This window comes from Episyrphus balteatus, chromosome 1 (genome assembly GCF_945859705.1).
Source record: "Episyrphus balteatus chromosome 1, idEpiBalt1.1, whole genome shotgun sequence".
NCBI classification, from domain to species: domain Eukaryota; kingdom Metazoa; phylum Arthropoda; class Insecta; order Diptera; family Syrphidae; genus Episyrphus; species Episyrphus balteatus.
The window spans coordinates 156,977,941-156,995,391 of record NC_079134.1 but is presented as its reverse complement, the minus strand read 5'-3'; the positions used below and the strand labels follow the sequence as shown (position 1 = coordinate 156,995,391).

Below are 17,451 nucleotides of genomic sequence, written 5' to 3'. Positions count from 1 at the left end.
AAGTAATATTTAGTAATCAATCAAAAAATGTAGTTTAATTAAAAAAACAGTTTTTTTTTAATTTAATTTTTTTTTTTGACACCCTGAAGTAAAGGCTTTTGGGGCCCCTAACGTATTGACTTGAAGTAATATTTGGTATGCCATTAACGAAGCTTTTTTGGGGCCCTAAGATTAAATTATAAATTTTCTTTTAAAAAGGCAGTTTATTTTTTTGGGGCCCCTGGGGTAACCTTTTTTTAAATCAATATATATTGTGTGGCTACCAATGCATTATACATTACACTGAATGACATAATTTGTCTTCCTTGTATCCAAAGTGATTCAAATACATTTTAATTTACTTCATAACTCAATTTATGCTAACAGTTTCCTTCTCTGCATTGTCTCCAGTGGGGGCCCTAGAGTCGGTCGGGGCCCCGGGGCGCCACCCCGCTTGCCCCAAGGGAGTGTACGCCCCTGCTCCTTCTTAAAGGCTTACAATCTAAATGAAACCAATATAAACTTTTGTAAGCATATTTATTAACCTATTTTTTTATTTTATTTAAAACTACTTCATCCCTTTTTGGCACCACATTCGAAATTATAATTTCAATTTAAAAAATAAAATTCTATAGCTTATCCATTCGATGAACGTCTTAAGTAATGATTCTTTTCACGCCTCCATAATAATTTTACCCTAGAATATCCACTCAAACTTATATCATCATTTAACCTTTTTATCACAAAGTAAATTAAAATTAAGCCTAAAATTAAAAATATCACAGGTACAATATAACGTAATCGAGGCAAGTAATTTGATGTGAAGATTAACAGAGCTGTTATACTTGGTGTTACTTCAGGTAAATGCTTAAAGAAAAAAACAAATTAAATCAATTTATCTATATCAAATGTCTTGAGAATATTAAACTTACATATTCACACCAAATAATTGGAACTATCATCTCACTGAATTTATTTACTTCCTGACTAAATCCACTTAGTTTAGGAAGAACTAAATTACTTTGTGATCGTGCCTTCTGATCAAGTGGAACTCCATTAACTGGCTCAACTATCGCATAAGATCCATGATCAACATAGTTTGGAGTAAAGCCTTCAAGCTTATCATCCCAAATGCCAGAACGTCCAAAAAAATGTGGTGATGATACAGCAATTGGAAGGCCTATGAAAGATCAGTTTCAGAAATGTTATCGATAACAAAACCATCGATCTTACCACTGTAACACTTCGAGATATCAGAAAGTCCATCGGGAAGTGGTGTTCTTCCAAAGCCTTTATAACAATCTTCTGTCAGGTTTTCCTTCCGATCATACCAATCCACGTGAGTGACGTATTTGAAGGCCTTCAACTTTCCCATTTGAACTTCTTTTTCGAAGTAAAGAGGTATTGGACGACAAACTGATTTCCGCCAATACCACAATATCACATCTTTAGCGACTTGATTTGGATAGATGGCGCCCTCTGTTGAGTTCATTAAATCAGCATAACAATCACCACGTTCGGGTTGATATCCAGGAACAGTTTTCTGATAACCGAATGTGTTAATAGTGAAAAACTCCTGAGCGTTGTATTTCGGCCCGATTCTAACATTGATACGATCATTAAAGTCCTTATAGACCTAAGAAAACCCAATTGAACTATTAAGGCTTCAAGACATTAAATCAATCTTACCATATGCAAAGTTCCACCATTATCAACCGGAACCAGAAATGGCAAATATTTATCCACAGTCAACAGCGCTGGTGTTGTGAAATTCCAAAAATAATCACTAACTGTCATATTGACAAACAACTTATCAGCTCGACTTATCATATTGAATGGAATTTTCGTTGTAAACAAGGAATCAGCAATTTTCGTTACCATTCCAAGTAAAACAATATTTGGTACAATAATATGACGATCAAGAATACCCGGTTCATTCATATCGGGTAAAAATTCCAAATACCTTCGAGCTGTATAAGATAAAGTTGAATTTTCATGACGAACAATATCATTGTGTTCGAGTTGTTCTCGAAATACAATTGGTCCGAGTTCTTTGATTTTTAACTTTGCATCAGTTCCATTGAGGAATGCATCACCATTAACAGCTGTAAATAGATAAACTCTGCAATAGATGATAGGTTCGGGTTTAGCCCATAATTCGTAGGGAGGTAGCTTTGGAGTCATTCGTAATCGAGTTGTTGTAATAATTTCGAATAGTGACCATCTTGAGAGCAGGAGAGCTAACACTATGAAGAGTGTTCCAAAAAATATCTGCAGGTAGGTGTCTGAAATGTGAATACAAAATTAAAATTTTTGAAGTTATACTTCTTATGGGAGGGTGGGTATGAAAATTTACTTTTTGACAAGAATGTCAAAGGGATTATGACGCGATCACCCTGGGTAGCAGGGCTGTCGTTTCACCTTTAGAGTAGGCAGTACTTTAGTATTTAAAAATGCAGTACGCCGCAGTACGGCAAACATAAAACACACAACACGTTGCAAGTTACATGTTTCATGTGGCAAGTTGCATGTGGCAAGTCGTATGTGGCAAGTTGCATGTGGCAAGTTGTATATGGCAAGTTGCGTGTGGCAAGTTGCATGTGGCAAGTTGCGTGTGGCAAGTTGCATGTGGCAAGTTACATGTGGCAAGTTGCATGTGGCAAGTTGCATGTGGTAATTTCCATGTGGCAAGTTGCCAGGGTTGCAAAAAGCTCACATTTCAGCTCAGCTGAAAGTGAGCGCCCCAACTTCCAACGCCAATATCTCGGAATTTTGAAAAATATGAAAAAATTTTTTTTGATGCCAAAAGGAAGCGGGGACTCTAACCTACATTTGGGTACATCTCTCATCCCTGTAGGTCCATGCGTTCTCAAACCGGGAGAACTTAAAAGTAAAAAAAAAAATAGGCACGATTCTGAAAAAATAGGCATGATGTGGCGGTTTAGCATGGAAGGCGATTTTTTAAAAATCTGACAACGTGCAAAGCGTAGGCCCATGACACAAGCTATCATTTGGCATCACTCCCAAAAATTACTCTCAAGCGGTTTAGCTTCAAGGAGCGTTTAAAGATTCGGGGATTTTTCGAAAAAAAAAATTTACCCCAACTTTCAAAACCGATTTTCTCGGAATTTTAAAAAAAGTCGAAAAACCGGATTATACCACTATCGGGTAGCTGAGAATATAAGCTTTCATATGGCACCACTCCCCTGTCTCTAGATCAAAGCGTTCCAACGCCTATATCTCGGAATTTTGAAAAAAATGAAAAAAATTTTTTGATGCCAAAAGGTAGCGGGGACTCTAACCTACATTTGGGTACAACTCTCATCCCTGTAGGTCCACGCGTTCTCAAACCGGGAGAACTTAAAAGTAAAAAAAAAAAATAGGCACGATTCTGAAAAAATAGGCATGATGTGGCGGTTTAACATGGAAGGCGATTTTTTAAAAATCTGACAATGTGCAAAGCGTAGGCCCATGACACAAGCTATCATTTGGCATCACTCCCAAAAATTACTCTCAAGCGGTTTAGCTTCCAGGAGCGTTCAAAGATTCGGGGATTTTTCGAAAAAAAAAATTACCCCAACTTTCAAAACCGATTTTCTCGGAATTTAAAAAAAAGTCGAAAAACCGGATTATACCACTATCGGGTAGCTGAGAATATAAGCTTTCATATGGCACCACTCCCCTGTCTCTAGATCAAAGCGTTCCAACGCCTATATCTCGGAATTTTGAAAAAAATGAAAAAAATTTTTTGATGCCAAAAGGTAGCGGGGACTCTAACCTACATTTGGGTACAACTCTCATCCCTGTAGGTCCACGCGTTCTCAAACCGGGAGAACTTAAAAGTAAAAAAAAAAATAGGCACGATTCTGAAAAAATAGGCATGATGTGGCGGTTTAACATGGAAGGCGATTTTTTAAAAATCTGACAATGTGCAAAGCGTAGGCCCATGACACAAGCTATCATTTGGCATCACTCCCAAAAATTACTCTCAAGCGGTTTAGCTTCCAGGAGCGTTTAAAGATTCGGGGATTCTTCGAAAAAAAAATTTACCCCAACTTTCAAAACCGATTTTCTCGGAATTTTAAAAAAAGTCGAAAAACCGGATTGTACCGGAATTTTTTTTTTATGATAAAAAAAGAAATATTTTACTAAAAAAATAGAAATATATTTACTATCAAAAACACCAAGAGAAAAGATCACGAAAAATTATCTGTCTTATTTATAAAAATATCTATGTGTTAAAATAATTCCATTAATAACTAGAAACAAACAACTCAAGCTATGGTGTTTTATAAAAGTTTAAAATATCTTCATATTTCATTATACTTTCCAAATAAAAATCAATGTATCCTCTCACCCATCACAGCTCAGCTCACTTTACCTTAGCTCACCCAACAGCTCAGCTCAGCTCACCGACAGCTCAGCTCACCCAACAGCTCAGCTCAACCATCAGCTCAGCTCACTTTCAGCTTAGCTCAAATGAGCTGAGCTATGGTACATAGCTCAAAAGTGAGCTAGCTCAAAATTTGAGCTGAGCTGCGAGCTGAACTCAGCTCACTTTTGAGCTTTGTAGCAACCCTGCAAGTTGCATATTGCTACTACTAGTGCTGAAGCACACACAATCCTCATAAAATTACCATATAGCATATTTTATGCGCAATTTGTTTACTTTCGTTAAGCATATACCTTACGTTCTGAACCGCACAACATGAGTAAATTTCACAGATTAAATTGAAAACTACATGGATGCAAGGAGGATGAAAGAATTAATTTATTGTTCACTTGATAAAAATGTAAAAAAACGAAGTGTGGATTAATTAATTTAATAATAGAAATTAAAAATATCAAATGAAATTCATTTATATATACTGAATGAGAAGTATAACTGCAGTCGCGTGTACATGTGTACACACACTCTTTTTTTTTATAAGAATTAAAGAAAAAAGAAATATGAAAAACTTCGTATGAGTTTGAACCCTGATAAACTTAAAGGGATCGTGAAGTTCTTTTCGATTGACGGCATAATTTAAAGAAAACTATATTGATTAAACTCTTAATTAGACGAAATTAGCCGACAAAACATGAAAAAAAGGGTTGGGTAAAATTTCCCATGTACATTTGGTAGCAGAATAAAAATCCCAGCTGCAGTATGTCTCTGCAACGTTTTTACTTTCGATATACATAGGTTCTATAGGGCAAGTTTAGAGAATGGAGAATGCCAAAAAAGTGGGTCTGGCAATTCTGTCTATCTGGTCTGTCTGTCTGTTAGACCAGTGCCAATCCGGATTTCAGAAGGCAAAAGTTGAACAAATTACACTGGTCGGCAACGAAACTGGAGCTTGAACCAAACCATACTTTTCTATAGGACTTTTGTGTGCTGATTCCGAATCTGAAGTCAAAATTTCACTGGCACGTCAAGTTTTCGAAATATTTAAATATTAACACGTCAAAAACGCGTTTTTTGTGATACTTTTGGCGGTGAATTTCATCACCGTTAAATTTTTTTTCGCAAAACTACATATGCAATATTCAAAAGCCATGTTTTAACGTCTTAAATACGTTTATTTTTATTTTCAAAATTATTTTTTTCTAAAAGATAATTGGTATAGAAAGGTATGATATTTTAAAATCTAGGTGGTTAAGGTAACTTATGGTTTTTCAAGCAGATTTTAAGTAAATTTCAGTTTTCGACTCATGATTCGGTTGAAAAAATAGCAAAATATTACGGAAAAATAATATTTTTAGATCAAAAGTCAAAAAACATTTCATTTAAAATTAGTTTTTGGGACTTTATAGCTAAAATTGTGATGAGCAGAGCTCAAAAACTAGACGTGATGGAAAAAATCTGTAAACTGTTTTGAATTCAGCACACTCAAGTTTATTTAAATCACCTTACAGAGTTCTTGCTCCCGACTTTTTTTGTTTTTTTGACGACCAGTGTTATTATCAGCATAAGGGTGGTGGGAAAATTTAGGATAAATGGTATATGAATGGGGAAAAATAAATTGCCCACAAGGAAATTGGGGGAAAGGGGGTGGGTGGGCGAAAAAGTGGGGTGGGTGTCAAAAATCATGGTTTTTTACGATTTCTGTCAAAATTAGACGTCCTATCGAAAAAAAGTCAAATCCAAAAGTTGTAGGTAGTACAAATGTCTACAACTTTTACTCAAACAATTTTTTTCTATAACCTCAAAAATATTGAAAAAAATTCAAAAAATACGATTTTTTGATTTTTTATTTTTATCTTTTTCAAAAATAGTTGGATTTTAACAAAACTTGGTTAAAAATTACTTTGTTATGTTTTCTATCTTATTGAGCAAAAAGTTAATTTTTGGAAATTTATCGAATTTAATTTTTAAAAATAGCTTATTTTTCAATCAAAAAAGTTACCGAAAAAATTTTTGATTTTTGAAAAATTTGGAACGCAATTATTTAGCTTAAAACTGTTTTTTAAAGATTGTGTGGAAAAACTATACTTTTGTTTTAGAAAATATTGAGAAAAATTGAAAAAAACAAAAAAACGATTTTTTAAGATTGATTTTTCCGTAAATGACAGTAATATTGGCGAGAAATAATTTTCCATAGAAACTAAATTATACTTTTCTAATGGTCATTGACCTTTTTAATTTGAATCAAGTACTAGAATAGCTCTAACGTGCAAAGTTTTTGAGATATTGAATTTTGAACGTCCCAAACACTATTTTTCTAATGATGTGATAGACTTTTTCTGACTTCAGATTCGAGCTCAGCGCACAAAAACCATTAGAAAAATATACTTTAATTTCTATAATATGTATATACCTCAAGCTACAGCCTAAACGAGTGAAGTAATTTTCTTCAAACTTGGTAGTTAACAGTTTTGGGTGATTCCCTAGAAGAGAAATTGAAAGTTTTTTTTATGACGAAAACTAACGGTACCTACCATAAAACGGAAATAGAAAAATTAATATTTTTCAAAAACAGCTCTAACGATTTTGATTAAAATAAAAAAAAAATTTTTGAATTTTCAAAAAACACATTTTTGAATTTTTAAAAAATATTTCAAAATTTTTTTTTGAAAAATCAATTTTTTGAAAACGGGTTAGTGAAAAATTTTTTAATTTCGTTTTTATATAGGGTTAGTTGTTGCAAGACCACCACTTAAGTGTTTAAATGTCTTAAAAACCAATAAAAAACATCTTTTAATTAAAATAATATACAAAATAAAAAAAAACACTGAACAAAAGATAAATTAGTTTTTAAAAAACATCTAACAAAAAAACGGTCTTGCCCCCATGTGGGCGACCTATCAAATTCTGTTGACAATAAAACCGTTTTTATCTTAATATATGGAATCTTTTTGCAATAATCACAAACGTATGCTATACTTCATCGATATCCAACTTTTATTACAAAAAAAGAAATAGTTAAGACTTTTAAATATTTCGTTTAAAAAAGTACAAATTTCTTTTTACACGAAACATGACGATTTGATGAAAAATCACAAAATTTACTATAACTTTTCGGGATTTCAACCAAACTTGCTCATACTTACAGACATTATCGATCTTACTAGAAGCCATTTATTTTATATTACCATACTATTAAATTTTTTTTTTTTTTCATACAACATAGTACAAAAACGGTCTTGCCTCCACTTCCCCTATATAAATTAATTATTTTTTCAAAATGTCATACCAACTTTTTTTTTTTTGAAAAATTTAATAAAATTTTTATATATAAAAAAATTATTTTTTTTTTAAACGGCTCTAACGATTCTCAAAATTTTTTTATTAAAATTCTTTTTTAAACAATTTTATTTTTGTTTTCAATAAATATTAAATTCCATAAAAATGTCAAATTCTAAATTTCCCTAATTTTGTTCAATAAAAAGCTTTAATATTAGAGTAACTTTTACCAAAAGAGCAAGTACGTGTGACCCCAGTCTTGCAATTTATTTATTTATTATTTAATACTTTTTGGCGACATTTATCAGTGAGGCTTTATATAATTGTGGGCATAATTTTAAATTTTTAATCGCGGCAATTTTTTTAGGCTAAAGTAAATTATAAAATAAAGCTAAAATTATACCAAAACTCTTTCAAAATAATCGTGCCACAATCATAAAATTAAATATGAATTTTATGTTAAAAGTGTAGTTTTTTTAGAAAAAGTGAAATCTTTAAATAGCTATATAGCTAAAGCTCTATCTCACTTTTCAGTACATTTTCTTGAGATCTTTCTCAAGAAAATGAGATAGATCTCAAGAAAATGTACTAATTTTTTTTTGCATACGAGCCAATAACTTTTTTCTAAGATGTTAGACTGAGAAGTTGAGCAAAACAAGGCTTTGCATTGAGTATTAAAAGCTGCCTTAAAAGTTATTTGCCAAAGCCTCTTTTTATACCAAGAAAGAAATCATCCTGATTTTTTACTGTTTCTAATATTTATGGCGTGCTGTTGTTGCTCATGTTTAGTGAACCCAAAAACATATGTAAATAATAATAAGCAAAAAAAAAAAATTCTACATAAAGATGGCTTTATTTGGCAAAAAATATTCAAAACCAAAGGTTTTACCTACAATAAAGTGTTATTCCCATTTAAATAAGGCTGTTTTAATTTTGTTCTAATTTTTTTTTCAAAATTGTATATAATTCAGAACACTAACTTAATTTGAAAGTTTCGAGCTCAGAACAATTACCTTTTTCTCAAAAGAATTTAATTAGATTTTTTTTCTTAAATTTATATTTTAAATTCAACCAACCTTCAGCTTGTAAAAATATTCTATACCTAAGTACACAAATTATTTTCTTTTACGTTAACGATTTTATTAGAAACATCATTTTTTCAAAGCTTTATGCCATAAAACCATGAAACCATGTAGTCGAAGTTCAATTTCACAGTGGTTAAATGAAACCCATTCACGCTGCCATGAGTGACACTTTCATTTAAGTTTGTGGTTTTTATACTGCTATTTAGACTTTACATCATCTTATAGTAATCATCTATCTCCAAAATCATTAAGATTTTATAAAAATAATTTTATTGTTGAGACCATTCAGTACTTTCTAAATGTTGTTTTAAGTTTTAAAAACAGTTCATTGAAGAATCCATCTCCCATATTTCCCAAAAGTGGATGCATTAATTACTTATTTTGATGCTCAATTTAAAAATTTTAAAAACTATTAGGTATTTAAAGACTATTATCTTTTACAGTAAAATAAATTATTTAAAATAAATATTGTTTGGTCTTTCTTCTTAATATTAAATGAAAAAAAAAAAAAATCTTGAAATATATTAAAAACACTTACTTATATTGTAACAAAGATATGAACACGCTTTTCTCTTTGCATTTGAATCGATTTCGTCTTTATCCTGTTGGTCATCCTCGACAGATGTTTTTCTTAAAAGTTCAGCAAACATATCTTCTTTAGGATCAGTTTTGATATTATTGCTGTAGTTGCAATTTTCATTATCGAAATTCATTTCCAACATCTTTAAGTTTTGCATTTTTTTATCGGGGATTTTTAAAAACAAATAAATTTACTCAAAAATGTTCATATAATCATGCTATAAGGTCTCAACGATCTAAAATGAAAATACAAAATTCAAATGATTTTTAGTAATTATTGTACATATGAACACTTTATTTTATAAAACATGTTAATGGTTGCTAAGTATAAAAAAAACACAATTTTTGTTTTTTTTTCCATGAAACCAGTAACTTGTATTAAGACAAGAGTTATTAAAAGTAATATTTTATAGCATATTTTCAGGCTTATTAAAATTAAGACTCATGTTTCAATTTTGCTATGAATACTTCATCAAGAACATGATGCTTAACAACTTTGTTTTTCAAATGTTTATATTCTTGTTTTTATAAACTGCGTGAATTGAATTTCAAATCAAATAAAATGTTGATTCAAGATTGAGAGATTAATTTATTCTTGTTGTTGTAATTTTGTTTTAAATGTGTAAAGTGTAATCAAAACAATCATCACTATTTCAGCTACAAGCGCACCCCAGTTTACATGTGATGAAGTGATGATGAATCTAGTAGAATGCCGGTGCATCATATTTATCAACAAAATAATGATTGGTGCCTATTTATGATTATTTTTGTGAGAGAGTATTGGAATTTCTTAACCTAATTAATTAGAAAATAAATTGTGCTTTTAATCGATGTTTCATTTTGAGGTCAAATTATGCTTGTAATTAGTTGTGCTATTTAATATGGATTTGTTTTGCTATAAAGTTGTACAAATAAAAATTGCACATATGTAAAAAAAATTCGACCTCTAATAAATCTTCATATTAATGGTCCAGGAAATTATAGAAGCTATCAGGCAATTTTATGCCCCCGATATCTTCTAATGGAAAATTGTTCAGGTTATTGTTTGGTTGGTTCGAATTAAACAAAAAAATAAACGTATGTATTAAATTTTCAACAATCTATAAAAAAAAAATATTACGTATTCGCCACAGTGAACTTTTTTTTTAAGATGCAGTTGTGTACCTTCGACCTTTGAGACTAGGATATTAAATGAAAGTAGATATCATAACGATAAGGTTTATAAAAAAAATGTATATAAAAGCTTTTTGTAGTTTTAATGACATATTTAGACGAATTTTTCTATAATGTATAAGGCATTTATTTCAAAGCCTCAAAATATTTGTTTTATTTACTACCTACTTTACTGCACTAAGGCCTTCTTTCTTCTAGTTTAATATATGCTCTTCCTTTATTTTTATATCTGCTTATTTTTTGATACAAAATCTATGTGTGTGTAACGTTAATTTCATTAAAGTTCTATCCAAGTAATTATTTTTACTTTGTTTATTTTTGTGACGTTAAATTCTAACTGACTCTTAAAACTTTGCAAACTAAAGTTCAAACTAAGTGCATGAAAAAAAGAAAATTGTTTGTTCATATTCAATTAAAAATTAAGAAACCCTTAAGAGTTGGACAAATACGGAAAAACCTACAATTGAAAAAGTGTAGCTCATTTAAATGGTAGTGCTATGTACCTACAGGGTGGTATTTTTGGAGCGGGAACATGCACACAAAAGTACGCAATTGTATTCTTTTTTGTATTTTTTTTTTTATAAATACTGTCAGTGTGGAGGTTTTATTTTTTCAACATTTTACTATTTTTTTCTCTCAAACTTTTTGATGCAGATGCATAAAATGGCAAGTCACCCTGTACAGTGGGAAATAAGAACTATGCAAACAATTTCAGTTCCTTGTATATTTTACTTCTTAGGTCACGAAGGGTCTACAACAAATATGTCAGTAAGATAGTTGTGAAAAACATCCTTTTATTGATTTTAAAGGTTTAGTTGATTATTTATATTTTACTTTTTATAAGCATTAAGCACTTTTAGCAAACCGATTTGGGAATAGTTAATAATTTTGTTGCATAGGTTTTGATTTCTTTAATTTAATTGAAGATTTTTGTGAACAAAAAAAATTTATTTTCAAAAATTTTGCTTAAATTTCATAAATTTATTGATGCCAAAAGATTGTCTGAAAATAAAAGGAAAAGTATATATATGGGACTGAGGGATAATCTTGCACCGTTTAAGCGATAGATGCAATTTTCCCATAAATTGACACAAAAAAAAGTATTTGTACACAACGGAAACACCTACAATATTTAAATATACATTTTTTAAAAGCTAGAAGCTTATTCATATTTGTAAAATTAAAATTAATTAAATTGAAGAAAAATTTTTGAAAAAATGGCAATTAAACTCAGATTTTTGAAAAAAAAAAAAAAATATCGAAAAAATTTTAACATGACCTTTTTAAAACTTTTTCGTAACATAAAATGCATTTATTTTTCAAATTTTTTCAAGCAACGTTTATTATGATTTGAAATTATAAAAGGAAATGGCAATATGTATTATAGTTTATGAAAAAAAAAAAAATAAAAAAATAAAACGTATTTCATTTTCGAAGAACATTTTTTAACAGAAGTTTTGAAAAAAAATTTTACTTATTTTTTTTTTAAAGTTCAACATTTAAATATAACGTTATTTTTTATTCATTCAATAGCCCATATTGTTGAAAGTTAAATATCTAGAGTGTAAAGTTCTATTTAGCCAAAGTCTTTAAGAAAATCAATAATTTCAATGCAAAAATTTAGTTTTATCAAAAAAAAAAAACCCCAATGAAATTGAAGTAATTTTTAATTTTTTTTTTTCAAAACTGTAATATATTTATTACCTTTTCCTTTTCCGAATACAAGTGATGATATTTATGGCCAAAATTTTTTTTAAATAAATTCATATTTTACTACGAAAATAATAATAAGGTTTTTTTTTTTAATTTTGAGTTGAGGACTATTCTTTCAAAAACTCTTCATTAAATTTAGTGGATTTAAATTCTACAGATAGAAATGAGATTCTGGCTTTTTAAAAACGTGTATATAAATATTGCATACTTGTAACAAACAACGTTGCCGTTGTGTCCAAAATATTTTTTTTTGTGTTTGAAGTCAGTTTGTGAGATAATGGCATTTATCGCTTAAACGATAAAAGATTGTCTTTTACTCCCATATATTTATTTTCCTTTAATTACCTAGAGAATCCATCGGTATCATTTATTTTATGAAATTTAAGCAAAAAAATGGTTTTGTTAAAAAAAAATTATTTTAATTTAAAAAAACAATACGGCAACATCGGCAATTTTTGACCTATAGACTTTAAAGTATTTTTAATTACCGACGTTTGAAAAAAAAGATCACCAAAATCAGAGCTGTTACATGTTTGAAATCATCTCCCATAGATTCAGTTTGTCAATTTTAATATCTAACTAAGAGCTCATTATCTTTACGGATATGAATTTGTCGACTTCACAAATGGGTCAACAGTTCAAATTTTAGCTATAAATTTAAATTCCTTTCTAAAGAACTTCCTCTGTAACTTAATTAAGTAATAATTCAAATTGCTTTATTTATTAGTTGTAATAAATAACTGATGATTTTGTTTAGCTTACAATAATTAGTTGAGTGTGATGTGAATACCTGCCTTGTAATTAAAAGTTAAAACACTATTAGTAAGGTGATTTGAGTAACTATAACATTTTGAACTTATCTATTAATTATCAAATTTTTTGTAAGGTGATATAATCTTTTAATGGTTTTGGGGTATAATCACAACTATCAGCTTACACGTTTAATAATAGTCACTTTTTGACGTAGAATAAGTTTATAATAATTATTGTCGATTTCAAAATTTACCAATAGAAATTTTAGTTTCTAAGAAAACTTTCTTTGTAAGCTTACCTATGAACAATTCAAATTTAAAATGTTGCAGAATCAACAGCAGATCAATTTTAACAAAAGACAAGTTTGGAGATAGTTTAAACACTTTAAATTTTTTCAATGCAGTTTATAAATAATTTCAGTCTTTCAATGATTTGGCCTTGACTTTTAGGTGGGGTGAATTTTCTCGGATATAAAAAGTGTTTTTAACAAATGATGAAAAATTTACTTCACATTAGTAACAGTTCAACTCAGAGAACGGAAACAGTGATTTACTTATTGAAAACTGAAGTGCAGATCGTTGTCCTCTGTGAAGATTCTAAGTTACCACACCTATATTAATTTTGTTTTGTATCTATGTATATATTGCTTGTTGAGAAAAATAAAACTTTTAACGTCAATCAATAGACTCAAGAGTAAAAGGGTTAGTAGATAAATATTAATATTATTTCTTAATAACCGTTTTAAGAAAACTTCACATATATTTTTAGATTCGTGATACAATCTTGCAGTTTCAAGGTACATTTTTTAATTTTTGCTTTTGAGCTTGTAGGTTTTTTATAAAAAATAAAAACAAAACAAAAATATTGGTTTTATGATAGTTTTTATATCAACAAAAATCTTGACGAACATCACTTAAAACACATGTGTACTGTACGTGTAAGTATTTGTTATGCAAATGTTTCATAGGTCAGTTTTTCTCCATGCTTTTTGATGTGATAACGTCTTATAAATCTATGAACCATGGCAGCCACCACAAAAAAGTGACGCCATTTTCTAACATTACACTCTCGCACTTTCGCAGTGCGCTCAAAAATTTCAATTAAAAATTAAAAATAAACTATTAGAAATACAAAAATCTTCTATAGCTTATTTGAAAGATAATAACCTAAAGCTTAATCCAAATAAAGAATTTTAAAAAATTCCGTCATTTAATAGGGTAAACAGGGGTAAAACGGAAAGATGAAATTTGGGATAAATTCTAAAAGCGAAATTGTAGAGAATTGATTTTTTTTGCTATAGATAGATGAGATTAATTTAAGAATAACTGCATTTAAGAAAAAATTCTAACAAATTTTGAAACTAAGCTATAACGTTTTGTTTGAACGTTGTACACGTGTTGGGGCTATGACAAAATGATGATTTTGAGTAAAGGAAATTTTTTTTTTACAATTCTAAAGATGCCAGGTGAAAGATAAGGGGATTTTTTTCCAACACTCTGCGTTTCGAAATAGGAATTTTTGAAAAACACCTTGTTTTTTTAGGGGTATTTTTGGGTAAGTTTTGATTTTTAGCTTTTTTTTTGGAGAGTTCAAAAAAGGTTTTGGCCTACATGCAAAATTCATATCGTTTAGTGAGTTTTGACTGAATAACGGAAGTAACAAGTTTTTAACAACACGTTTTTTTACCGTTTTTAACCGATTTTTTTTTTGCTTTTTTTAATGAAATTTTATCGAGTTCAAAAAATTCTAGCTCTTTTTGTAGATGTCTCATAGACCTGATCGATATATATATTTTGAGCTAAGACAATAAGATGGTATACAATTTTTTATAGGTTGTTAGGGAAAAAATGGAATTAATGACGTGAGAAGATAAAAATTCATGTTTTCTTTGCTTGTTTTTTTGATGAAAATGATTGTTTTCAATAAATAATTTTTATACTTTTTGCGCATTGTAAAAATTTAAAAATTGTTTTATTCTTAAGAAGAAATACTTGCCTTTTAAATTGCATAATTTTTTTTGTAAGCTTTTAAAACAAAAAAATTAATATAATGAGAAAATAAAAAAGGTATTTTTTTTTAGCTTTTTCTTGTAAATAAATGATTTTTTGAAAAAAGTAAACGCTTCAATTGAAAGAGTTTTCTGATAATTTTAAAAAAATTCCTTTTTCAAAAGATTTATCTATATTATATCTAAACAACATGAAAAAAAATTAAAGCAAATTCAGCTTTCGAACGTGAAAATCTCGCACTGACTGAAATTACCTTAAACAAAATATGTATTTGGATTGGACAAAGTTGAAGGGCAGTATTTAGAGTTAATTTGTGTACCTATTCGAAAGATTTATTGGACCATTCAAAATATCAATTGGTTTGAATAACTGATGAACTTATTTAAAAAATAAATGTTACACATACACCCCAGTGACCCACTTTAAAAAAGTTTATACTTATTATAAACTGTGATAATTCACTTTCCATCTTTAAAATTAATAAACATATTAAATATAATAAATGATATAGTAAAATGTTTAGTATTTCAAAGTTTATTTATTATAATTATATCAAATAAAGTGCAGCCGATTGAGACTTTGACATCGAATTAACTTATTGATAACTTTTGTTTGTTTTTTATTGATTCGTTTATTCTAAGAGCTAGTTTAAAAACCTAAAATCTCGTAGGTGCCGGGTTTTACAAAAAAATTTTTTTTGAAATTTTTCTTCTGAAAAAAAATTAGGTATTCCCTAATATACGAAAACTAAAAGTAAAGGGTTCAAAATATATGGAAATTCTTTACACGGTGACAACATTTTTGACTGTTAAATACATGACTTTTTACCAGTTAAAAATTATTTTGGTAGCTATCTTGACACAAACGTCCTTTTGTTATACATCTATAAAAAGGTAAGGAATTACTCCATCTATACCTATCTATTAAATTCATTAAAATTGAACTCAGGAGGGTTCAAAAGTTACAGCCAGATTTCTCGCGGTGGCAGCATTTTTAACTCTTGGCAAACATCATGACACGCAAGCCTTTAAGTTATACATCTATAAAAAGGTAAAGATTTACTCTATCTACTGCTTTTTATTTGTAAAAATCGAAAGCAGGGTTCGAAAGCTATAGCTAAATAAAAACAAAAGTCATACCAAAAAAATTTCGACATAAGTCCAGCGACTTTAAAGGCTTAAAAACCCGCTAAGACCTAAAAAAAGTTTATACTTTAAAGGTTTATGCTCATGCTCATGTACTTATGTCGTTTCTGAAATAAACGATTTGTATGTGGGCCTGGAAATTCTTTGTTTTTGATTTTGTACTCCAAAAAATCGATTGCTAGACACCTCTAGAATATACACACTAAATATGAGCTCTTAATATTAATGGGAAAGTCCTCCGCTTCGCAATTTTCCATCTTTACATCAAGCTTCTACTAAAAAAAAATCATTTTTTTTTAAATCGACTTTTTAGCAAATGTCTTCACATATTCTTGTAGAAAATTTAACGCTCTACAAAAAAGGTCTTACACACGTTTTTCGTTTATCTACCCGTTTAATAGATATTTTAGGCCCAAAAATCGAGAAAATCTTTAAAAATTCGTTTTTTTTGTTCTTCATTTTGTAACAAATTGAAAAATCATAATAATAAAACGCGCAAGACATATTTTTGTAGGAAACAGATTGCTCCTAGATTGAATATCTTTAAATCAAAGAAAATATACCAAGTACAGTCACCTGTCATAAAGTGTCAGAAATAGCTCCCATACAAAAAGGAAAGCTGCGAATTTATGCACTTTGATTGAGGCATATGTAGGAGAAAAATTATGTACACAAAATATTAACGATTTTCGTCTGTATAGAAATTCGAACATTTTGGTACAAAACAATGAAATTTGTGTGTATTTTTTATTGGTTTGAGATCGTTTAAAATTTTTGTACCAGTCAATTTTTACAACCAATTGTTGTTTCCATAACTTGGTCTTATGTTAAAAATTGCTTAGTACAATTGAACCATTTTATGTAAAAATTCATAAACAAATATTTTTAATTTAATTTTATAAGAAATTAAATATAACTAATTTTTATATTGGTTTGAAACTACTTAATCGATTGAAATATATATTAACAAATATTTGATTATTTTGGATGTTGGTTTTATTCCAACCGTATGATCCTCTAGGGGTATAATATACAAAAAAATTCCAATTTCTTATTTTAAGGAATGTCCTACAGAAGTTTTTAACAATAATAAATTGTCTTACAGTTTTTTTTTTTTTATTCTTCTTCAAGAAAATATTCCACTTTTTTGCAGCTTGTCTTCTTCTGATGAATAAAGATGCCAATAACTTTTAAACGATCACCTTAAGCAGAGTAAACTAGAACACCCGTCTGTATCACTTTTACCTCTTGCTATGTTATCAACAATCCGTTTGCAGATCACAAAAAAAAAAAAAAATAAAAATCGCACAAAGTAATTTAGAACAGATAACAGAGTTATTCGAGTTCTC

The 17,451-nt window shown here is 29.2% G+C and overlaps 1 protein-coding gene across 1 annotated transcript in view; it reads right to left on the bottom strand.

The window, feature by feature from the left end:
• Positions 1 to 502: 502 nt before the first annotated feature.
• Positions 503 to 17,451, bottom strand: part of LOC129917986 (scavenger receptor class B member 1-like) — a 28,703-nt gene continuing 11,754 nt past the window's right edge. The window contains exons 2-6 of the mRNA XM_055998267.1: positions 9,269 to 9,545; positions 1,669 to 2,264; positions 1,213 to 1,615; positions 912 to 1,159; positions 503 to 846 (exon numbers count right to left, since the gene is read on the bottom strand). Coding sequence (XP_055854242.1) covers positions 616 to 846; positions 912 to 1,159; positions 1,213 to 1,615; positions 1,669 to 2,264; positions 9,269 to 9,467 — 1,677 coding nt within the window. The 5' untranslated portion in view covers positions 9,468 to 9,545 and the 3' untranslated portion in view covers positions 503 to 615. The remainder of the gene's footprint in view (positions 847 to 911; positions 1,160 to 1,212; positions 1,616 to 1,668; positions 2,265 to 9,268; positions 9,546 to 17,451) is intronic.